The sequence below is a fragment of the Hyposmocoma kahamanoa genome, unplaced genomic scaffold (genome assembly GCF_003589595.1).
Source record: "Hyposmocoma kahamanoa isolate Upper Pololo Valley unplaced genomic scaffold, ASM358959v1 169, whole genome shotgun sequence".
In the NCBI taxonomy this organism is placed as follows: domain Eukaryota; kingdom Metazoa; phylum Arthropoda; class Insecta; order Lepidoptera; family Cosmopterigidae; genus Hyposmocoma; species Hyposmocoma kahamanoa.
This window is the reverse complement of record NW_020653611.1, coordinates 1,545,059-1,570,381: the sequence shown is the minus strand read 5'-3', so window position 1 is coordinate 1,570,381 and position 25,323 is coordinate 1,545,059. Positions and strand designations below refer to the sequence as shown.

The 25,323-nt window shown below is 34.9% G+C and overlaps 2 protein-coding genes across 2 annotated transcripts; one reads left to right on the top strand and one right to left on the bottom strand.

Annotated features, from left to right (window-relative positions):
* The first annotated feature begins 7,792 nt into the window (after positions 1-7,792).
* LOC113225674 (lipopolysaccharide-induced tumor necrosis factor-alpha factor homolog) lies at positions 7,793-14,737 on the top strand. Its single transcript, XM_026458055.1, has 3 exons — positions 7,793-7,871; positions 9,944-10,220; positions 14,253-14,737. The coding sequence occupies exons 1-3, from the start codon at positions 7,865-7,867 to the stop codon at positions 14,353-14,355; spliced, it is 387 nt and encodes a 128-aa protein (XP_026313840.1). The 5' UTR covers positions 7,793-7,864; the 3' UTR covers positions 14,356-14,737.
* Positions 14,738-20,465: 5,728 nt separating this feature from the next.
* On the bottom strand, positions 20,466-24,536 carry LOC113225687 (lipopolysaccharide-induced tumor necrosis factor-alpha factor homolog). The gene is made up of 3 exons (XM_026458068.1): positions 24,474-24,536; positions 22,711-22,978; positions 20,466-21,371 (listed from the first exon to the last, which is right to left on the bottom strand). Exons 1-3 carry the CDS (start codon positions 24,478-24,480, stop codon positions 21,269-21,271), a joined length of 378 nt encoding a protein of 125 aa, XP_026313853.1. The 5' UTR covers positions 24,481-24,536; the 3' UTR covers positions 20,466-21,268.
* Between the last annotated feature and the right edge of the window lie 787 nt (positions 24,537-25,323).

Here is a 25,323-nt window from a genome sequence, read left to right as displayed (position 1 = left end):
GAGGCGTTACTATTATCACCAACTGTTTTCTGACAATCCATACTCACTGTATCTACCCATGAAACTGAATTCGAGACGTTTTTAGTAATAATTTGATACACGAGAGATACAGCAAAAAAGAGATCTGAATAGATTGGCCAACGGCACCTCTACCGCTGGCCAGTCAGCCTATAACCATGGAGCGTGAAACCGTGAAAATAAAAAGTTGTATAATAATAATGCTACTTAACTCTAGTTAATAGATACTCGATTAAAATTAAGTACGTAATCTCTGTATGACGCATTTTCAGTACTGGTCATGAAACTGATAAAGAGATACTGGGAACACTAAGTGAGAAAAAGAACAAATATCTTTATAATCTAGTGATAATGGGTTATTACTCATATATGCCCACTGTTGAGCATGGAATTTCCCTTAGGAGAAGTCCGTCATAAAAGTTGAGCAGCGTACATCTCTTCAAAAACTTATTTCTGTTTTACGATATGTTTCATCGTGATATTTTCCTTTACAGTTAAGTGACTGATAATTAGTAAATTAATATATTTATTATCATCATCAATCCATTTATACGTCCCACTGTTGGTCCCGGATCTCCTCTTAGGCGAGGGTTTAGGTCATAATTCACCACGCTGGCCCAAATTTGAAATTAATAGTATACATAAATAAATACAATACATCAATCTTCTTACGTATATACATAAATACATCAATCTTCTTCTTTCTGGGATTCTTCCTTTCGAAGGTTCGACAACTTCATGGCAATCCTGACTTAAGAAGCTGCCGCTCTAAAGATCGAATTGGTACTTACTGTAGCCGAACTATTTCCTCAAATTTTTCATTTTCGTTTTCCAGCGGTTTTGCCTTGGATGATAAGCTGGAATAATTTGTACTTATTGTTCCTCATGACGTGGAAGAAGTACAACATCTTCCTACACTTGGTTTTCATAAGTACCACTTTATTCTTCAGTTTATTGAGTAGGTACTTCTATATTTGTGACCCTGTCACGTCACGAGGTTCGCAAAATACGTAGTTACAAATACATAAATAGTAAAAATATTTGTTCTTTTAGTTTTGTTGACACATCGAAAGGAATCGATGTGTCGTTGGTTTTTAATTCTTTTCTCTTTTTCCTCCTTTTTAACACACTAGGCCAAGGTTTCGCTAATATGTTCTGTTTGCTTAATTTCGATTCATAATAGTACATACTATTAAGATAATAATGTTTACTATGTTAAGTGTTATGTACGTAAATATGAACGTGTGCGGACATTGTTCTAGTGCCGTTAATGCCACTTCGGCTTGTAATAGGGCTGCTATTTAGTAAGTTTTATAGGTATTCAGGTTTAACAATAAATTATGCTCTTTAAAATGTAAACGGTGTAAATATAACTAGTAAAAGGTTCAAAAATATAAGAAGAGATGCGTTCCCTACCGCGATCGGATAGAGAGTGACGACAGAACGAAACAAAATCAGAATGCGAGGCAAAATGGAACAATTCAAAATTTGAATTTAAATACTAGTGTGAGAATAAAAAAAGAAATTGAAATAAAAAGGTGGGACGACGATGCAAAGAGGTCACACCGCCACACGCTAGTTTTTTTTCTGATATTATGTCCACCTGGTGGATATACACAACAGTTACAGTGTCACTCTGAGTTTCAAATCGCAAGGATCTGAGGGGCACTGCGCAGTGACGCCCGTCACCTTGAGACATAAGTTGACAAGTTCCATGTGCCTGTAATTTCGCCAGCACTCTTACCCTTCAAAACTGGAACGCAGTAATGCTCCCTGTAATGTGACGCAGACACTTCGACTGCAGAAATATGTATAAAGACTGGCTGCTGAAACAACAGAAGACTTCGTACTGTTGGCTGAAGGTAAAATAGGTTCTACTACGTTAATATAATAATTAAAAATATAATTTATAATACCTATGCAATTCAATTTCATTCTCTACCCGTTCTATTCTATATACATATATAATAAGATGCTTTTTACAATCTTTGCTGCATGGTTGGTACGTGTATCGTTTGTGGTTTTGTATAGGAATTTGAACTGGAACTTTATATATATACATACATATAAAGTATTTTAATTTCTTATAAAATTATTTTAACTTTGTATAATTGCGGTGAGTGAGGTGATTTCATAATTATATACTTAATTAGAAACTGTATACTGCGGTGTCTACAACGACAAATATTTGACTTGTACTTTACATTATATACAAGGTGAAGTTTGAAAAAGAGCAAATTGCTGAGACTATTACCTTTTCTTCAACACTGATTTAGATTTTAATGTCTCGTTGTGGTGTTGAAGAATATAGTCTTAAATAAGAAAATAGAAAATAGGTCTTGCACTAAGCCTCATACCGCAGTCCCAGGGTTAGGAAGATAAGTTCTATGCTACTTATAGGTACTTCTGGGCAGAGATGCGACTTGCTTGGAAGGGAGATACAATGTTGACGGGTTGAGATTCGACAATGGCATTTAAACTCAATAAAAAGATCAGCAACAAAACACAGAGAAATTCGTAAGCTCTGCTGTCTCGATTCATGTTAATAATTTTAACACTTTATAACCTTTGTAAAGAGAAAATGAATTTTTTTATTATTTTTATTTGGCAGAGCGGTATTACGGTATATTTATTGCAACGTCGGATTATTCTCCATATGAACGGGAATCATCATTTGAATTATCATTATCATTAATTACTAATTTTTGAGTACACAAATTGTCAACCGCAACATTACGATCCCAATCAGACAACATCTCCTTTTTTGAACCCGTTCATATTCACGGTTAAAACTTCTTCATAAATAAAATCGATTGTTATAAAAAATCGAATCGGAAACGCATTAGAACATCATTAATTAATTAGCCGCTCACGCGATACATGCAGCCGTAGACACCTAGAGGTGCCGGTGATGATTTTATACCGATTTATCGGATATCGAAGTTATAACAGGTAAAAGAACTAATACTAATTGCTATTTCGGTAACTACTCTAGCAAACCATAAAGTTTTTAATGCCTGGGTCTGTCATTTAAAAAAATAAACAACTTCAAAAATACGTCACGACAATCGTGTGTGTTATTGTTTGGGCTGGTGATTTCGGTGTTTATTTATTGAAAACATGCCGTAAGTAGCGTTTTTTAAGTTTACCCTGAATATAAATGTTTGTAAACTATACTTTAAGGAGTAAATTCATGGTAAACGTTAGAACCACTCAAACGGAATATTATCATATTTACCCAAGTACACCAAAAATTTCATTAGTGCTTTTTAAGTGCAGGATTTGCGGTGTATTACTGCATTTTATTTGAGATGTTTTTGTTGTAGTACGGAGGGTAATTATTTAGCAATGCAGAATAATAATTTTTATTTATAAAAACTTGTATTTAAACTGAATCCTTTTCTAATTTGCGAAACCAAATACCCGCCATTTTGCGGTAGGATGAGCGCATCGCGTGAGCGGGTAAAATTTGAGCTGTCAAACGTTAAATAAATGGTTAAAAATACTCCTTCTAAGTGACAGAAATTCAATAACTATTAACTTCCCAGTTAGGTATAAAATACGTCAAAGTTGAGGATAAAAACATTGTTACTTGTGCGGCCAAGCATAACGACGACTAGGTCATCACGATGCCCTTCAGCTGTCAATAACTAGGTCTAATTCACATCACTAGACCGTTTAAAAATATACACCAGGTACACAAAGCAACAAAATATTCATAAAACTACATTACGTAAACAAATTAACATTAACAACACTTGTTTACTTGATTTACTGCTAAAATATTAACGGCAGCAGAGCTAGTGCGTGTTAAAGTTAATTTATGTTAAATACGTATTTTTTTGCTTTGGTGAATTGAGAGTTTATACTACCTCAGTTCGAATTCAAATTTTTCCCGGGACGCCGGCTTTATTTCAGAATTATTTTTTTACAAACGAAATTAAAACCATTTGAAGAAGTATGACGTATACTACACGTGTTCTGTTTAGTTCAGTTGATGTAAAAAAAAATCATTGGTATGTAATAATAATAACGTACACACTCAATGTAGTCCCGCACTAGGGACACCCCGTGTCGCGGGTGTAATAGACACACATATAGACAAAAAAAATATGTAAAGTATCTATTGAATACACAGCGGTTTTCTTGTAAAATTTCGAGGAAGTTTGTGTTTTTATTCTATCGTGAAAATTTTTAGAAATCGCATTTCCATGCCTTATATTAATCAATGCATATCCTCAATTAGACTATATATTTTTTACCAAGTGATTGGTACAACACTTTCACTTTCAACACAACACCAAAGCCATGTGAGTTTGTATCGACCCTTAAGAAACACAATTTCGTTACAATTTACATTTACGCAAATCGAACAACATAATTGTTGTATCACATTAAGACCTACACACAGAGATAAAGATAACGAAAATTATAAGAATAATTCGAACTACATGAAACAAATTGTGTATAAATATCTCAAATTTAATACCACTCATAGTTGAGCATAAAAAGTTATCAACTAATTTCGTTTTCAGAAACTTGAAACATCTCTCCTGAAGAGTTGTCATTTTTTAATACCAAGTGACAGTGAGTGGAAAGCGACACGCCTGTCCGTGACAGTTGCAGTGCCACTCAGAGTTTTAGATCGGAAAGTTCTGGGCACTCCCACTACGCCCGTCACCCGTTGGCCATTACCGTTCAAAACCGGAACGAAGTCATGCTCACAGTACTGCTTGGTGGCAGAAATACGTAAGGTAGCAGTACTTTCCCGGACGAACTCTTTAAGAAGGAGTTTTACTGCTGCTAAATTTATTACACCAATAGTGAGAGTTATTAGCAAATAAAACACGTGAGAACTTAACAATATCAATACAGAGTACTAAACAATCCGACTTCAAAAGTCATTCATCCCCTAGTTTGCCACCCTTAGAGGTGGATTATTTTCTTCAAATTTAATTGGGACCACTTCTGAGGTACCCTCTTTCTAACAAAAAAAGAATCAACAAAATCGGTTTATAAAAGAGTTATCGCGTAAAATACATACAAAAAAAACGTACCGTCGAATTGAGAACCCTTTGTTTGAAGTCGGTCAAAAAAATTCGATAAAGAATTTTTTATTTGTATGTCTCTCGCCTAAACCAATTATCCAGTCAATAATGTGATTTTATACGTAATTGTATGTCACTATAATGACGTCAATATCACGGAGTCATATATTACATTTTATATGACAGACGTTTTTAATAATAATATGACAGTACAGTATAGACATTACAATACTAAAAGCAATCAAATTAATTAACAAAGAGCGCTAAATAAAAAAAAAATATTTTTTTAGTCCGGGAACCCAATGTAAGTTAAATCGTGCAAAACATCTGGGTTCGTCGAATAACAAATTAATATACTTCCATTTTTATTGACATAGAATAATGCCTTAATCCATTGACTTACAATTATATGGACGTCGGGTCCGCGCTAAAAAGTGTCCGAACTTATAGGGCGTTAAAATCATATACAGAGCGTCATTCACGCTTTAGTCTTCGTTTGTTCGACTGACAGCGAAGCAAGCAAAATTAGACAGTACTGCGATGACATTACAATTTAAATTCAACGTTTTAGCTTTTTCATATTCCTTTACATGTCACTACGTCTAAATAGGTTGACTTGGGACATTTTTTTCGTGGTTTTTGTATTAGACCCGTCGTTCATTTATTTGTAAGTCAATGCCTTAATCGTTAATAAGAGCACCAAAGTAAGAGACATGGGACAAGGCAGATGACATTCTAATTGAAATTTATTATGTATGCATTATAGTTACCATCGCAATGGTCAAGTGGTTTACGGACAGGTTTTCATGGTGTACCGTCGTTGTTCCCGATTTCCATAACACAAATGCTTTAGTTACTTAATTTGCGATTAAAGCAACGTACGTGGTGTTATCTAATATCTAAATACACTCCCGGGCACATAAGTCGAGCCACCTCGCATCAGTATTAAATGCCCTAAGCTTAAATAATGTTCGATTGATCAAGAACTATCCTACGTAATTTTGAAACTAGTATATTAAAAGTCTTTTCCATAAGTTCTTGTTAGAAATTTGGAATTGTGAAACCGGGGGAAACCTTTTTCTTCGATGATAACACTATTTTTGCATTCTTGCCCTTTAAGGCAAAAATGCGAGGTGACTCGAATTATGTGTCCGGGAGTATATATTTAATCATAATTTTTAAGTTTATTTATTGTTACCATGTTTGACTATCACGATATTCAATTGTGTTTGTGAAACTGCTATAATTTTATTAATATAATGTGGTACAGAGTACTACTAAACCGACGTCAAAAGTCATTCATCCCCCAGTTTGCCACGCTTAGAGGTGGAATATTTTCTTGAAATTTAAATGGGGCTGCTGAGTGGGGTACTGAGGTACCCTCTTTCCAACAAAGAAAGAATCGTCATAATCGGTTCACAAATTCCGCAGTTATTGCGTAATATACGTACAAAAAAAACATACACTTAACTGCCTCCGTGGTCGAACGGTTACCATGACGGACTGCCACGCAGAGGTCCCAGGTTGGATTCCAGGGCCGGGAGAAATATTTGTATGGCCTACAATTATTTCTCTCGTGAGTTTGGGTCTATTTGTGGTTGTCTATGTGAGTCCATGGCACCCGCGACACGGGGTGTGTGCGTTATTATTATTATTATTACTATTATTATACAGTCGACGAACACAAAGAACGAATATTTAGAAAAAAATCCTTTGACCCCGCCTGGATTCGAACCAACGTCTTCCAGTAAACCGTATCAGACGCTATTCCAACTAAGCCACGGAATGAAATATAGGACCTCACGAATTTGTCTATATGCTTTTTGCAGATCTTTGTTTCTGGTTTTTAAAAACTTTTTTGCCGTAGCGTTATCAGTGAGATATCTATTCACCCAGACAGGTACCATTATAGCTACCAGCGCTGACTAGAGGTGTCGCTTTAATTGTAATTTTTAAGTTAATTGAATGTCACGATGTTTGACCATCATAACATTCAATTATTTTTGTGAAATTACTCCACAACTTTGTCATAATTATTAATACAAAGACACTTAGAAAAAAATCCTTTGACCCGGCTAGATTCGAACCAACGTCTTCCAGGAAACCGTGGCAGACGCTATAGTAACTTTAATCATTTTGTTTTTTAATTTTAATAAGTTACAGACTTTTACTAAGGAAGCCGTTATAATTTTCACATTTAAATTGGCCCGCCACTATTGTTACGATCAGGTTTTTAATAAAGTGGCAGCTATGGAATTCAATTCAATGTTTGTATTTAGCGCAGAATGTTAAGGATACCGTGGACAGCCCGCCGCACCAATGTCTCTGAACTTGAGGTACTGAATATAAACAACGCCAGCGTCTTCAACTTGCATGCAGCGTGTGATACGCTCTTATGGTCACGTGGCACATCGAGATGCTGATAACCTGGAGCTGCGTACCACTACACCACGCGACTGAGCGCAACCAATGCAGACAAATGGTTGGCAGGATGAAGTGGAGTCAAGATCCTCAGCAGTGAGCAAGAGACTAAGAAGATAGAGTTTGTATTTAAACTATACCTAAATGTGGCCACGAATTTTATATATCTGTCAACACAATTGAAAACGTAACACTTTGGTAGAAATTTTACAAACTAGCAACACTGTTTCTCAAATACAATTGTGTATTTATTCGAGCGCGCGTTTGTCCTAATAGCAATAGCAACTTAACTCGCAAAAGCGGTGACGTGTCGCTACATTAAAAAAAAAACCAATTGAAATAGTCCTATTTTGTGGCGGAAAATTAACCTAATTGTAATGGAAGGTGAGTGCACTGGATTTGATTTAGGATAATGTTTTTTACAGTGTGATAGGTAATGAAACTTTTGCCGCGTTTACTGTTTAAAAAAGTGATGAGTGTAATTGAAGTGTGTTAATTAACCGATAAACCAGATCAAAATATCAAAACAGAAGATCATCACTAGTTATGTAACTTTCAACTGAATGACCCTCATAGTGATTTAATTACCTTAAACATGCAAAAGTAATTAATTAATCTAAGGTACTGTAACTGGGGCGTAGCCTAGGATGCGTAGCGAGAGGTACTTTTATAAATTTAAACTGGGATAAACTTCAAAACTTGCTTTATTGCACTTTTTCACATATTTTCTGATTCGGGTTACATTACGAACTCTCAAGATGTTCTATTCTTTCTATTTCATTTTTTCAAACACACACATTTCACATTCTAAATACAAAACTATATTCACTCAGCCAGTGATTCTACTCAGAGTAGAGCCTAGACTACATCCCTCTTCCTCACAACTGAAGGGGTGAACATCCCTAGCTGGTGCCCTACCTATGATAGGCAACTTACATAAGTGATCAGCCTTTACTATAGGCTAGCCACACACTGCTCGGAAGCTACAACCTTGCCAACAAGTAAACCACCGAGGCTATGGCTTTAGTCTGCCAAAAACCTATCTAAAAGGACAGACCATGACCACATCCTAATCAAACAAATCAAAATATAATTACTCGTCAGCTATCCTAGCTCCTACAGTACTATATGTAACAAACTGCAACCATTTTTTTAAAGTGAAAATTTTGTAGTGAAAAATAATTGACACCTTAATGGAAGGTCATATTACATTATACAAGGAATGGTCATATTTGCAAAATGACAACTCGTCACGAGAGTAAGAATAGTCGATAATTTTTTATGCTTAAATAGGATATAAATGTTCACATACTTATATATAGTTTTTTTTTTTTCATGAAGTTCGTGTTATTTTTATGATTTTCATATGATAAAAATACTTTAATTTTGTTGTATGAATTTTTAACAACAGATATAAAGATATTTCCTACCAGAGTATAAAAACTATAACCATAGCGTACAGAAACGACAAATGGCTAGATTTATGGGAAAATATTGTGTAGTTTACAATGGTATGTGTCGCTTTATTGTGGGTACTGAGAATTGTAGAATAAAAAATGATGTATGTATTTAAATTTTCTGCCACTTCTATTTTCATGATTACAAAACTTGTTCGTTCGGGCAGGCTCGGTTTTATTGCGTTCTTATGTTCGCCTGCTGGCGCCATATTCTAAGATATAATTCTCTTAAATAATGGAATTTACTTTCTAATTTTAAGTAAAAAAAAATGTTGACTCCGCCGCGCTCGCCCCCAATCGATTGTTGTACCGCCCGAGGCCATGGCTCCTCTGCACGAGTATGATGATATTTGTGACAGAAAGTTTGTCATTAACCTAATTTGGGTCTTGTTCATAATTAAAAATGTGTTTACTATCAAATCTTTATTGCCCATGACATGTTTTTCAATATTTTTTTTACATAAAATAAAAGGCGATGTACAGTATATGCTTAATTTCAAACGAATGTGGTTTTTGTACGCAAACTTCCATTAACCGGGTAAGATTATGGGCCATAATTTTTGTACTAAAATTCTGTATGTATAAACATGCTATTGATGTTTCAGCAGTCTGTTATAGAAAATTATACCATAACTATTTTATAGTACCGACACGCTATGATGGCCGTTTTGACATTTGTCCGTTCGTGAAGTTTCGTATTAATTCATAACTACGCTGAAGGAGCTAATTGCTGTACATTGATGTCAATAGTGACGTGCAGTAAAATTTATGAATGCATAATTTTACGATAGAATTTGTTTTTCGAAATTCGAAATTTTAAAAAATGAAATCTAATACGATCGTCACTTATGGGATCGCTGGCCAGCACAAAAGCAGTTTCAAATTGACGATATATTAAGTAAACATTTTCGATAATGAATTGACATTTGACCTCACTAGTAATTTACCAAAGCGGCCATCATAGCGTGCCGTTACTTTACAAATTAATACCTATTTTAGGAAAAATATATCCGAATATACCTCCAAATCCGGACAACCTTCCACCACAATATGGAACGCCGTACCCTCCCCAGCAGTATCCATCAGCGCCAGTCCATACGGGCCCGGGTGAAGTCATTGTCCAGAACGTAGTTTCACCTGTAGTGGTCAGCCGGCCTGTTGGGCCAAAACCTTCCCGTACCACGTGTCCGTCATGTAGAGCAGAAGTCGTCACCAGCGTCAAATATGCTCCCACAACAAAAACTCACTTGATAGCAATACTTCTTTGTATCTTCGGGTAAGTTAAAACTATATACACTTTTCTACAACACACACATTACCCAAAGACAAGACAAGCCCTATACATTTTTCTGTTTACGTATGTATTTGGAGATTTACCATGACGTCATATATTTTACAAACATTATTTTCATGTTTGAAACTAGTGATAAGTTTATGTTAATATTAACATTGTGCTAGATAACCGTTGCATTATGATTTTAGTAACAATAGAACTTCTTGTGAAAGAGTTCGTCGTGGAAAGTACTGCCACCTTACCTATTTCTTCTGCAAAGCGGTAATGTTAGCATTACTGCGTTACGGCTTTGAAGGGTAAGTTTCACATTACAGGCACATGGGACTTGTCAACTTATGTCTCAGGACGACGGGTGCAGTGTCAATGTCCCTCAGATCCTTGCGAATTTTAGCTCTGAGTGACACAACAACTGCTATGGACAGACGTGTCGCTAACCATCAGGCGCATGACTTTTTCGTCCCGCCACTTGGTTTGATAAAAAATACCAAATATCTGGTCTGAACATCGATTTCCTATATAACCAGAAATAGAGAATGTCATTTAATTTGTTTGAAAACTATTCTGCCATGTTATTACGGTGACAACTGTGCTCTGATTGGCCAGTCCGAATTCGATACAATTGACACGTGACGTCAATTGTTTCACTTCAAATCGACCAGTTTAACTTGAGCTTTGCTATAATGGACGAAAATTTCAAAATTACATATTTAATATTTAATTACCGATGAAATGTGATTCCGTTTGTTATGTAATTAGATGTTTTGGTATTTTTTGCCCAGGCCCATTTACCTGATGAGTTGCCAGGAATGGATGGCCCTTATTTCGTCTCTATTTCTGGTTAGATACTCGATGGGTCTGAAACTAGGAAATTTCCTGTAATAGTTATATTTATTAACGATATTGAAACTTGCTTTGAAAATTCTAAAATATTGTTATTCGCAGATGATATGAAAATTTTAAAACAGGTTACTTCTCTGTATGATGCAAATAAACTGCAAGAAGACTTATTTAGATTCGAAAAATATTGTACAATTAATAAGCTGGGCCTAAATGTTTCTAAATGTCTGACTATGACTTTCTCCAGAAAAACCAACATACTTAATAATACTTACTATCTACTTGGAAGCCCTATTAAGAAGGTAAATCGAATCCGTGACTTAGGGGTAATGCATGATCATAAACTTCTGTTTGATGACCACATTGAAAGCATAATCAATAGGGCTTCCAAAGCATTAGGCTTCATTATGAGGACATCTCTAAATTTTAAAAACTTAAAAACAATAAAAATTCTTTACTGTGCTTTTGTACGAAGTCATCTGGAATACGCGAGTCACGTTTGGAACCCCAACTATAAAGTTTACATTAATCGTATAGAGAATATCCAAAGGAAATTTTTGCGTTTCTTAGATTATAAAGCTCAAGTTTGGACATTAGGTTATATCAACCGATGCAGACGATATCATTTCCTTCCATTAGAACACCGACGTACAATAAGTGATATTTCTTACCTAATGAGCGTTGCTCGTGGCTCTATAGACTGTCCGGATTTACTTAATAAAATACAGCTCCGTACTAATACAAAAAGCCTCCGAGAACGACCATTGCTGAATATACCTTTGGTTAGAACCAATTACAGACAAAATTCCTTTGTATTGCGAGCCTCCTCTGCGTTTAATAAATGGTGTGTGGACTGTGATCTTGATCTGTTTTGTACTGGTATAGCTGCAGCGAAACGGCGTTTAACTTTAAAAATCTTTGAATGTATGTAGCATCAGATATGATAGTTGTAGCATCAGCTGTTTTTTGTTAATTTTTATATGTGGGAACTCATCATCAGAATTCGATTATTTATTTAATTTTCTAAGTGATTGTTTGTCTGTCAGTTCTCCGACAAGAAGTTAAATAAATAAATAAATAAATAGTAATAATAATAATAAACTCAGCCATTCCCCCTTTTCCTTGAGATCTAGAACGGGTCATACTGTAATAGGAGAAGGTATAGCAATTAAAAGAAAAGTATATACAATACTAAACAATATCAAATAAAAAAAGGTGGTAAAAATTAGTGGCATGTGTACGTGTATGTCTTTGTGTGTGTCTAATTCTAGAACTCTACTCAATGCTCAAGTGAGGATCTGAGTATGATTTCAAGCACTGGAAATACGACCCTAATGCCAGGGACTTGAGTATGATTTCGAGTGCTTTGAATCATACTCAAGTCCTGACGTGAGCATTGAGTAGAGTTCTAGAATACGACCCTTAGAGTGTCTGTCTCTGGGTGTGTAAGTGTGTGAGATGTGTTGCATGAGTGCGTGTGGATGTATTTATCTGTACTGGAGAATTAATCCATAAGCCCCAGACCAGAAATAAAGGTGTGTATAATGTAATTCAAGTGAATCGTTGGTTACTTTTAATGGCTCATTGACTGGATAGTTATTAAGAGTCGTTACTACCTCAGCTCAAATCCAAACTTTTCCCGTACTAATACGGTTCATTTTGGTTGGGTCGAGCGGTAGGGACACTGGCTTTATTTGAGAATTAATTTTTTTACAAACTAAATTAAAACCATTTAAAAAAATGTATATCGTATATTATACATGTTGTATTTGAAGTGAAACAGTTGACGACACCCGTGAATTGTTTCGAACTCGGGCTGGCCAATTGGAGCGCAGTTGTCACATTAATGATATGGCAGAATAGCTTTCAAATAAATTAAATGACATTTCGTCTCCATTTCTGGTTATATACTCGATGGCGTCCGTACACGGCAGCACACATACAAGCCGCGTTGCTACGTTTGTATGGCGTTACCATGCTTACCTTATTATACTATGATTCATGTTCTAATACGTTAAATTAATTTGATCTCGAGTTGTCCTGTAGCTCTTAGTTTTAAAATTATGGTTTTGTCGTAATTAGTACGCATAAATTTATTTCGGTAAAGTCGTATTTTCCTGTTTTTGCAAATTACTTATTCTACATTACACATTCTTTACCTGTTTACTTATTCTGCACACAACTCAAAATTTACTCGCGTCGTGCAATTCGGAAAATGGGCGGAAAAAAAAGACAGATCCGACGTCGACTGTTGGAACTGTAGACGGCACGGCCATGGGCAATTTGGAAATGTTATGTAATAACTAATAGGGCTTCAGTTGAAAACAGGTTCGCTGTAGTACTTAAAGAGAAATATCTCCATATAAAAGTGATGTACAAACTTAGATATTTTATTCTTAAATAATTCGTTTCAGATTTTTATTTTAGCCCGTTTTCTGAATTTTATAAGATCGGATAAGGTACAGCCTGTCGTGTCACAAATTAGCTCATTCTTTAGACAATATCGTCAGGTATATTGTATATTTTTTACAACACTGTTATTTAATAATAATTAACTAAACCATTTGATCTGACAAAACAGTTTTTCCAGATTCTCCTCTGGTGACTCGCCTTAATGTAGAAAGGTACAAATAAATAAGGACTTCTTTTGTACCTACAAATTGACGCAATATCAAAAACGAAAATCAAAAGAAGTTTATTTAAATTTTTATCACACATCGAAACTGCCTCCGTGGCCGAACGGTTACCATGCCGGACTGCCACGCAGCGGTCCCAGGTTCGATTCCCGGGCCGAGAGAAATAGTTGTATGGCCTACAATTATTTCTCTCGTGAGTTTGGGTGTAATTTGTGGTTGTCAATGTGTGTGTCCATGGCACCCGCGACACAGGGTTTCCCTAGTGCGGGGCTATGTTGAGTGTGTGCGTTATTTATTATTATAAATAAAAAAAAATCTTTGTATTAATAATTATAACAAACTAGTGGAGTAATTTCACGTAAAAAATAATTGAATATCAATTTTCAATTAATATTTAAATACAATGAATACCGACATCTCTAGCCGGGGCTGGTAGCTCAATAAAAAAATACTGAAAATTTGATAGTTTCAATGATCAGAATGCTGTGTAAAAGTGACCGTTGCTGACAGGAGTAAATTAATTTCTTTCCTATTATTTCAGGTGTTGGTGCTGCGTTTGCATCCCGTATTGCACTGATTCCTGTCGGAATGCAGACCACTATTGTCCTAATTGTAACTCGTTTATCGGAGCGTACTCTTCCTAGTCGTGTGCTTTATTCTAGCGTGGACCATAAACGAGTATATAAAATTTAAGTTGACTCTTCTATGGTTGAATCTAGTCACAAAAATTTGGACTTACTCGGTCCGCTTTTTTAAAGTTACTTGGGTATATCAAGTTCTTAGATTTTCGCGATTGTTAGACATAGGAAATGAAACTATTTTTCAGGATTTAAATCGCGTATATTTGTTTTTTCAAACAAAGCAACGTTTCGGGCCCTTTACAGGTCCCATGGTCACGGTTGAGGTGGTACAGTCATCAACTAGTATATCTAATGCAAACGATCATATTTTTTCTATATTTGCAAACGTCATTAATTAAATACCGTATTTTTAATTCGCAAAGAACATTCCAATTTACGCTATATATGTTTTACAAGTTATTTTATTTTAACAATATGGATTTTTATTAAGTTAAATTTTATTATTAATTAATAATGGATATTAGTATACATTAAAACATATTAATCAGTACTGCAGTCTTATGTAAAGGAAATACTGGATCCCAAACAGGTGGTACGGAGAAACCATTTTGCCTGTTGAAATTAGTATGTTTTTTTTAATTTCAATGGCAGCATTCTGGGTAGATAACGGACTTCTTTTGCAAGGATCTGGGGTTTGTCGAACTTGATTGTATGTGTAGGTTTGTCCATAACAAGCTCGCAGACTGCAGACTTGTCTACGCGACGGTGTTTGACGTCAACTATATGTTCTTTGACGCGGGTACAAATACTTCGCTTCGTTTGTCCTAAAATGTTGGTTTGTTTGAAAAAACATATATATACGAATTAAATCCGGAAAAATAGTTTAATTTCTTACTTGGATATGTTATTGTCTACACTGGAATAACCTTTTTTCGACAACACCATTCTTCAATCTCAAGAACCGCACACCACATCAAGTTTAAATCTGATTGCACAAAAAGTAGTGATTTAGTCGGTTAGCCGTTTTAAAGTTATAAGGAATTCTTGTATCCACATAGGAATAACCTTGTTCCAACGGCACCATTTCTCAATCTCTAGAACCAAAGTCTTTGATCTGAATGATGAATAAATCTTTTTCAAAAGTGTTACCTAACTATTTTTATTATAGAGTTTTTGTTACTGAAGGAACTTTAGTTGTTGAATAACTTCTATCATTACATCACTTGAAAGTAAGTAGCTACTTCACGTTGCAAATCATCTTATTAATTGTGATAATTTGAAACATTTTGAATGTTGTTCTCACGTTCATTCGTGCATTTTGTCGATGCGTTTTTTTTTTGGTGACTTGATGTTTATTTCTATTGATGAAAAAGAAAGGTGTCAGTTATACAGTATAATATATATTCTCATGAAGACCTAGACGATGTTACTTAGCTTAAAAAAGGGGAAAAAATTATGTCCTAAGTATTGAAGTTGACGTAATAAAATAGTTACATTATCACTATGTATACAGTCAAAAATTACGCATGCAAACTTATTGAAAGTATATTATTGTATATTTATTGAAGTCTGTTACTAAACTAGCCATAAAACAATATGGCGGAGAAGCGGTCTTTGTCCTTCTAGTGTACGCATAAGCATTATAAATTAATCTAGAATTAATATAAAAGTCGAAATATTCTAAATAATTTATTTCGTATAGGTTTTTTCTATAGTGCTTTTGTACTAAAAATTATTAAAAATGCGATTGTGTAAATAGTTTAAGATCATTTTAATTTAAAAAAATATCCATAGTTTTATAAAATTACTTTGACTTGCTTATGGTTGAAGTAAGCATGCTTTGAGATGAAATCCGAGATCATAAATGTAAACAAACAACTGTCAGACTCATAGTGATATCTCATACATCATATAATAAATGATGTGCAAATTGTGCTGCGAATCTCTGATTTATGATTTTTTAAATAAAATTGTATACCTGTTGTTTGTTATACTGTACCGTTGTACTTGTATTGTTTCGTGAAATTTTAAATGAGTGTTAATAAATAAATATTTTAATTACCAACTGACTTCTAAGAGTCTTATTTAACCCTAACCTCAATTTGTACAGTCTGTCTTTTTTGAAGACGGAGTAAAATGACAGTTAATTGCGCAAAAGTGTTGCCCGCTTGTAAGCAGATAGTGATTGCAGTCGATAAATATTCTATCGACTATCGATTGAATATTGGTCACACTTAAGGAATAAATAGCCGAATTTATTTTAATTTGAATCAACCTCCTCGACCCATTATTTGTCCAATTACTGAACATAAGTTCATTTGAATTTAGAATTTTTGTAAGTTCATACATAAGTACACTGTATTTAGAACTATGTTTAGGAAAATACAAAGAAAAGACATGTTTTAAAATTTTTCATATTAATTCAATATAAATAATCAAATCCAGCAATTCTTGTTAAAATGTATATGAATAAAAATTTATCTCGTTACTAGTAGACCAACAGTCAAAATAAGAATAAAGAAGGCAATAACGCAATTTAGTAATAATTAGAACGTAGTAATATTTACAATTCAGTTATTTTTGACAAAATTTTATCTTTTTCACAATCTATCGATAAAACTATCAGACAACAACTACATAACTATTTAAAATTTTATGAAAACTAGCAACCCTACAAATGCTATTTTACTCCGTCTTCGAAAAAGACAGACTATAGTTGTATATATTCATCGTTTAGAGAATGAAGTCATTCATTAATCGCTTAATAAATTTTAGTTACCAGACGCACTCGATGGTATCACGCTCGTCTCGCTCTTCCAGTGTAGACCAGAAGCCGAGCACAATACACATACACTAATTTAATGTCATATCTGTATAAAAATCCTAACACCATTATGCAAAAGTAGTCGTTATTTTTGGTTAATAGCTTGTACTGAAAACTGAAATAAAAATTATTAATAGTTTCAGATATTATTATTATGTTTTTAAATAAGTTTAACAAAGGCTGTGATACATGCATACATTTTTAGCAGCAGTAGAGGTCCTTGTGAAAGAGTGCGACAGGGAAGTACTGCCACCTTACCTATTGCTGCCGTTAAGCAGAAAGAATACGTGCACAAGATTCGAGTACCACAAAGGGCAATGGAACGTGCCATACTCGGAATATCTCTGAAGGACCACGTACCCAATGTACAATGTAGGAAGCTTTTCAGGGTCATGATTGCAAACTTTCAACATTCTGGGAAGTAGGGTGGCCAAATGACCTTTGAATTACTTGCCTTCGGTGAAATCTGGCTATAGTTCGTCCAAATAGTAATGGATCCATAGAGTCTACTTTAGCCAGTACATACAATCGCCATGCTTTTGATATGGTCATGTCAACCTTGTCATTGTATGTAAATAAGACCTACCACCAGATTTTTTGCCTTGATTGTCAATTCTGTAGAGCGAAATGGACTGACCATTTTGTCCACTCCACTCATCCTATTGCACATGTTTTTTCTTGGTAGCTTATTCATACACAGTATCTGAATCCCAAAGAAAGTGTAATAGTGATATCAAAATTGTGTCTATTATTTTGACATGCGTAAAAGTTGCTGAAGTCAACAATCATTTCATGCACTTTATAGTTGAACAACTTCTCAAATATTTGAATTTATAAATTTTCAGGAATTGGGTACAGATGACTGCAAATATTTGTAAATGTTTCGTTATTTGCAAAATTTGAGGTAATAAACATATAACACAAAATATATTTGACCAATCATTAACATGTACATACGTTTGTGCTGTTTCCATGTTTGAAATTCAATCATTTATTACACGTTTCCCTAAATATATTAAAAATAGTTCCGATGTACATCTAAACAATGCACTTTCATCTTTTCAACCAAGCAACAACACGTTAAATACAATCAAAGTATTTTTTATATACCCTCAATCTTAGAATAATAATGCATAGAAACCTAGTCCGCACACGCTAAGTGAGGCAAATTGAAGCGCGCCCAATGGGCCTACACGAGCGGGCGGGCCTTCAGTGCTCAAGGTCAACTTGCACCGCGAACAGCTCAAGAATTTTAGCTAAAAATGACGAAATGTGCGGTAAATGAGTGTAAAAATACGTCAGACAAACATAAAATAGATACTAACGTCACATTCCACAAGGAAGTAACGCGTTTCAACTTGTATTTTTGTATAAATATTCACTAAAACCGAAAATTAACCTACTACTAAAACTAGCCTACATGAATTTGATGTTTGCCTCACTTGTGACAGTTCGTTTGATATGAAACTATCATTCTATGCGTTATTATTCTAAGCCCTCAATAATGAAGTGTTCCCAAATTGGCACGGCGGGCAAGAATGGATTAACCAAGGTATAATGAGATGAGCATGATAACTCCATACAAACGTAGTAGCGCGGTTTGTTTGTGCTGTGTCCGGGTACATGCATGTGCATTGTGAAATTGTGCGAATGTGTGTGTACACATTCGCTTAATGCGTTGTCAACTCACCTTTCATTATTATGCGAATGTGTGCGTCCGTACACCATGTGGCGTGTGCGCTCTAGACAATTCATAGTACACACTTGGTATCATAAAAAATTTGAAGAAAGCTAGATTTTTACAAGAAAGCATTCGCTGAATTCTTTTTTAAATTAAAGCATTACATTTTTTATTGAATTGATATTCAATTATTTTTTATGTAAATTTACCCTACTTGTTTGTGTTTATAATTATTAATACAAAGATCGAACACTCAGAAAAAAATCCTTCGATCCAGACGGATTCGTACTGAAGTCTTCTAGCATACCGTGTCAGACGCTATACCAACTAAGTCTCGGAACGAACCAGCGGACCTCACAAATTTTTCTATGTGTTTGTTGTCGTATCTTTGTATTTGGTTTTTCAACGACTTGTTAGCCGTAGCGCCATCTATGAGAAATCTATGAAAGGATTTCGTCGCCCAGTTAGATAGATACCTTTACAGTTACCAGTGTATTTAAATTGGGTGTGGTTCGTAATATATAACAACAAATGACATATTTTTAGTCGATATAACACTCAACAGATATAATTAATTTATGATATACAGACATTTGACATATTCTTGCATGATATAAAGGTCACTGGGTATAATAAACGATTGATATAACAACTTTAAATCTAATATACTGGTATAATGTTCATTTTATATAAACACTTCAGATATAACATTCACTGAGTATAATGTATTATTAACATAATTCCAGTGGTGTTTAGGTGTAATGGTGAATAAACCGAATTTTGCATTTCCTAGTTGGTTCGACCTCCTTCTGTGGATTTTGGTTAGGTTAGTATATGCAATTAAATATTCTGCTTTGAAATTTTAATAAATATAAAGCTATACAAAAACAATTATATTTTTCGATTGTATAGGTATATATATTTAATGAAATAAAAAACTTCTTATCAACATAATATAGTGCGCTTCAACAAAACGTAAAACGAAACATTGTGTTATATTATTTAATACATTATACTGGTAGTACTTATACCATTTGTTCATTATGCCTCCTAATCATTATATCTAATGTTTGTTATACTAAAAGTTTTTTATATACATGGAAATTATACCTTATGTTGTTATATCTTTTGTTGATTATATACAGTGAGTGATTATATCCTTAGAAATTATATCAAATGTAACAACATTAAAAAGTGAAAATAGATTATTTGTTGTTATATCTTCCATCACAGACCTATTTAAATTTTTTTATTGAATGAATATTCAATTATTTTATATGTGAAATTACTCCACTAGTTTGTTATAATTATTAATACAAAGATCGAATACTCAGAAAAAATTCCTTCGATCCAGCCGGATTCATACCGAAGTCTTCTAGCATACCGTGTCAGACGCTATACCAACTAAGCCACGGAACGAACCAGCGGACCTCACAAATTTTTCTATGTGTTTTTTGTCGTATCTTTGTATTTGGTTTTTCAACGACTTTTTAGCTGTAGCGTCATTTACGAGAAACCTATGAAAGGATTACTTTTGATTTCTTTGAAACGCTCTTGCTAATTTCGAAACGTATAAATAACAAAGACAAAAAAATATTTTTAGATAAAGGGTTAGTTGAAGTTCAATTCAAAATATCTTTATTTCATAGGAAAAATCTCATTTGAGTGAACAATATCTTTTAGGGTTAATATTTACATTGCCGTCAATACCAGCGTCCTGATTTCAGGATCCAGAAGTGACTTTAACCATGGTGTAATGAGACGAATATGGTATAGGGATGCACATTACGATTTGATTTTTAAGAAGATCGATTCAAGTGTATACAATCTACCCATTTTTTTGTATCGATATAACATTACGGCAAATTGAATCATCTAGATCGTATTCATAATTTAAACAAAACAGTCTCTTTCTGGAGTCCTATTGAATCGTAAGGCTAATGTTATTTTATATTGGCCTGTAAGAAAAGCGGTTTTGGCAACATCTAAGTACAGATAAGCTTACGATAATTGTCCCTATTTTTGTGTCGTCTGAACATCTTTTCTCACTGGCTAATATCACTCTAAATGAAAGTCGTTACCGACTGAAGCCACAAAGGCTGCAAATTTTTTTTTATCGAAATTAATTGGAAGCATACGATCCATTACGATCCAAAAATTTAAAGCAAAAATCGTGCATCCATATAAACGTAGCAACGTGGTTTGTATGTGTGCGCGCTCGCCGCAAGCCGTGTATGAATACATACATTTGCATAATTTTGCAATGCACTCGCTTGTCTTGTCCCAACGCACCTTTCATTATTCAGCGAATGTGTGTGTCCGTACACACCGCGCGGCAGGCGTGCACACATATAAGCCGTGCTGCTACGTATGAATAAAGTTACCACACCTACTTGTCTTATGACACTATGCTTTAACACTATCAGATATTGGTCTAAGAAGACCAGAGTGCTTCTCTAAATAAAGAACTGCTAGGAAGAGTACACTCCAATGAACGCGTTGCAATTAGGACAGTAGTGGTCTGCGTTCTGGCAGGAATCCATACAATATGGAAGACAAACACAGCACCAGAGCCTGGAATAGAAGGAAACAAATTTATTGAAAAAATCAAGTTTTGTTCTACCACTTTTGATTATAAACACATTTTTCAACACGGATCTAATCAAATAGAAAAACTGCTTTTGACGCCCTAAGATACCTGTGCGTCTACCACGAGATTACAGTGACAGTTATCGCTAGAGATGCTATCTAAATTTGAATTTTTCTTTTTTATCATATCAAGTGACGGGATGATTCACGTCGTGCGCCTGGTGGTAAGCGACACGTCTACCCATAATAGTTGCAGTGGCATTCAGACATTGACTTACAAATAAATGGACGACGGGTCTAATAAAAAAACCACGAAAACAATGTCCCAAGTCAACCTATTTAAACGTAGTGACCTGTAAAGGAATATGAAAAAGCTAAAACGTTGAATTTAAATTGTTTTTTTTTGTGTTAATTTCTAATTTCTATTTTACTCTCATTTCTTCTATGGCTGAAATATATATATTTATTGTTGATTATTAATTTATATTTCTTCAAATATTTTGATTTTCATTTTGTTGATATTGTGCCAATCCGTACGTACAAAATAAGTATTTAATTATTTGTACCTTTGTACATTAAAGTCGATCCTAAATTATTTACAGGAACATTTTATGCCAGGATAACTAACGTACAGTGAAGAGTATATCAAGTTTGACGTTTCAGACTTTGGGCTGTTCTTGTTGTGAAGGGCATGTGGTTCTATGTGTTTTTGACCTTTTGTTTCCATTGTTGAAAATATTCGCTAAGACAGGAAAATGCGACGTAGCCGAATTAAATTTACAGTTGTTTTTGTTTTTGTAAAGTAGGTTTTCCCTGTTTACGTATACGCTTTTAAAAGAAACTATGTGTAATTAGGAGCAAAGGGAAAATTCAAGTTACAAATTTCAGTTTCCATTATCAAAGAAACTGAAATTTGTAACTTTTATTTTTAACACACATTTTATATTTATTAAACAATAATTGACTTTTAAGGGTATCTAACAGTCTGTTTAAATGAAACTTGTAGCAGTAATGCTCCGTGTGAAAGAGCTCGTCCAGTGAAGTACTGCCGCCTTTTCTGCCGCGTTCCGGTTTACCGGAAAGTAAGGGTGCTGGTGAAATTACAAGCACATGGCACTTGTCAATTTTTGTCTCAGCGTATTGTTAATAGGGGCAGTGCGACTCCAATCTTTGTGATTTAAGGCTTTGAGTGGCAATTCAACTGTTATCGACAGAGTAGTAACACACAGCGGTTAAAGTTAAAGGTAGACGATTAGCGACAGCTGCAAAATGTGGCCGTGTGTAACCGCTCTTAGGGACCAGATACACGACTAAAAAAACTTACCCGAAGCAACAAAGAAATAATGCCATTAAGTGAGTTTTTGTTGTTGGATTAAATTCCATTCTGGTTACAATCTTTGCTCCGCAAGAACGACATGTCATATGGCAAGGGTTCGGCCCAACGGGTGGGTTGACCATTGCAGATGCAACTGCGTTTGTTTGGATAGGGGTTTGGACGATCGCTTCACCAGAAACGGTAGCGACTGGCGCTGGTGGATGCTGATGATTAAGCTTCGGCGTCGCAGAATATGGTGGCGGGTCCACAGATTTTTCTGAAATGTGTATTAATTTTTGAGTATACTTCGTCGTTGTATAACATACAGGTTTTTTTTTTAATATTAACAATAGCTATATTACTAACATTGTAAACAACAAATAATAATAAATCCAATAATTATAACTTTTTTACTTAATAAAAACCAATCTCAAAAGTTTGCATATCGGATTTTCTAAACCGGATTCATCCCTTAGTTTGTCACCCTTATTGTGTAACATACACCCAAAAAAGTACAGCTGAATTGATAACCGGTCGGTTTGAAGTCGTTGTACTGTCTGACAGTTTTTAGATTTGTATTTCATAGTAAGGTAAGGTCAAACGTGCAAACGTCCTCCGAGCCGACTCCCACCCCCGTCCTGCTCAGTATGATTACCGCTCAGAGCGATCTGTTTAAATGTACGGACAACGGTACATCAGACTATTCATTTTTGTTCGAAAATCGCCTCCAGTGCAACGGAACAAGATACGTCAATGTGCAGCTTGACGTTAGTAGCAATAGAGGTCATTGTGAAAGAATTCGTCCAGGGTAGCACTGCCACCTTACCTATTTCTGCTGCCAAGCAATAATGTGAGCATTACCGAGTTCCGGTTTTGAAGGTTTGAGGGTGCTGATGAAATTACAGGCACTTGGGACTTGTCAACTTGTGTCTCAGGGTGACGGGCGCAGTGGATGTGCCCCTCAGATTTTTGTGTTTTAAAGCTCTAAATGGCACTGCAACTGTTATGAACAGACGTGTCGCTTACCACCAGACCCACGACCTATTCGTCCCATACCTTGGTATTATAAAAAAAATTCAAGAAATTTTATATTTCATAAATTAATTATGGACTCTGGCTCGTAACATACGGAAAACAGCCGAGTCTGTTAATTATTGTTTTCCTTCCTGGATCAGTGCATATGGACGGAGTAGGTGGCCGGCGAAATCTCCAGATCTCACACTATTGGATATAAATTCTCTGGGGAAAGATTACAACCAAAAAACAATTTAAACTACCTGCATTGCCGAGCAGTTACCATGCTGGGCTGCCATACAGAATTCCCGGGTTCAAAGTTAAATCATGTTACATACTCCACTGATCATTCGTAAGGCAAATTCTCCAGAGAAGAATGAGCAGGAAACTCTAGTGGTTGCTTTTTGTAAATATATAATTTTGAATGCATTTACTATTTACAATATTTGCAGCAAGAACTAAACGGAATTTTGTCCCTTGTCCCTTGTCCCTCCCAAACAGGAACGTGACAGAAATGGTAAGGTGGCAGTACTTTCATAAGCACTTCTACTGCTACTAAAATTTTCTTGTCCCATGTCTATGCTATGTCCCATGGCTATGCGACACAGACGCATAGCCATGGGACATCATGTATATATGACATTATTTTATAGGAAATCTGATTAACACTTCCCTAAAAATGATTATTATAAATTAATAACTTTATTACTGATGGTGAATTATAAATCAGGGTCGAAAATAAAATTCATTACACTGACCTTCCATGTCGTTGAGGTTTGTTCCACCACTTAAAAAAATATCTTTTGTTTTAAATATATATCAACAGGTCACTACGTCTGTGTGTTAAGTTTTATTTAATGCAAATGGTGCGCCGAAACAAGTCTACGCCTGCACAGGATAATTGTGTACGTGTGTGTCATAACAAAGTTTAAAAACTTCCGATAACCCGGTCAGAGTTGGATTTAATTCGAAATAATGAACCAAATCAATTAGAGTGTATTTTTATGTCGTGAATGAAATTTTAACTGAAGTTGTCCAGAAAATTTGAGAATTAAAAAAAAAAAATTTTTTTTTTGTAACCGACTCAATTCGACTGTAATTTTTTGTGTTTATGTTAGCGATAACTCCGGCAAATTTGTAAAGCGATTTTGATGATTCTTTTTTGTTGAAAAAAAGGTATCTCAGTATTGGTCCTATTTAAATTTGACGAAAATATTCTACAACTACAGATGTACTAGAGGGTGAATCGGGTTTCGCGCACTTACTGGTAACCGACTGCAGTAACATTTGGCAAATGTCATTCCACGGATGATTGGTGACGGATGATTCCAAAAAGGATGTCATGCCACGAACTTTTGAGGCCGGTTTTTTTAGCACACTATACTGAGATTATTTATTGTTAAAATTTAAGCCGCGACAATTTTAGTAGACCTCAGCTCCTAAGATATTTGTGTGATCTGAGAGTTTTCGTTAATTCATTGTAAGTTCATGTTGCAACATTGTAATGCATTCCGCGCGCCGTCTTATGTTATGTGTGTCATATACGGCTGCGTAATATGTAAAACATACAGCGTAAGATTTTAGTATCTCATTCAAAAACAGTAAAAT

Coding starts and splice junctions, on each gene's coding strand:
- LOC113225674 (XM_026458055.1), top strand. Junction 10,221..14,252: donor ATACTTCTTTGTATCTTCGG/GTAAGTTAAAAC, acceptor CTATTATTTCAG/GTGTTGGTGCTGCGTTTGCA.
- LOC113225687 (XM_026458068.1), bottom strand. Junction 21,372..22,710: donor TTATTTCTTTGTTGCTTCGG/GTAAGTTTTTTT, acceptor CTTCTATTCCAG/GCTCTGGTGCTGTGTTTGTC.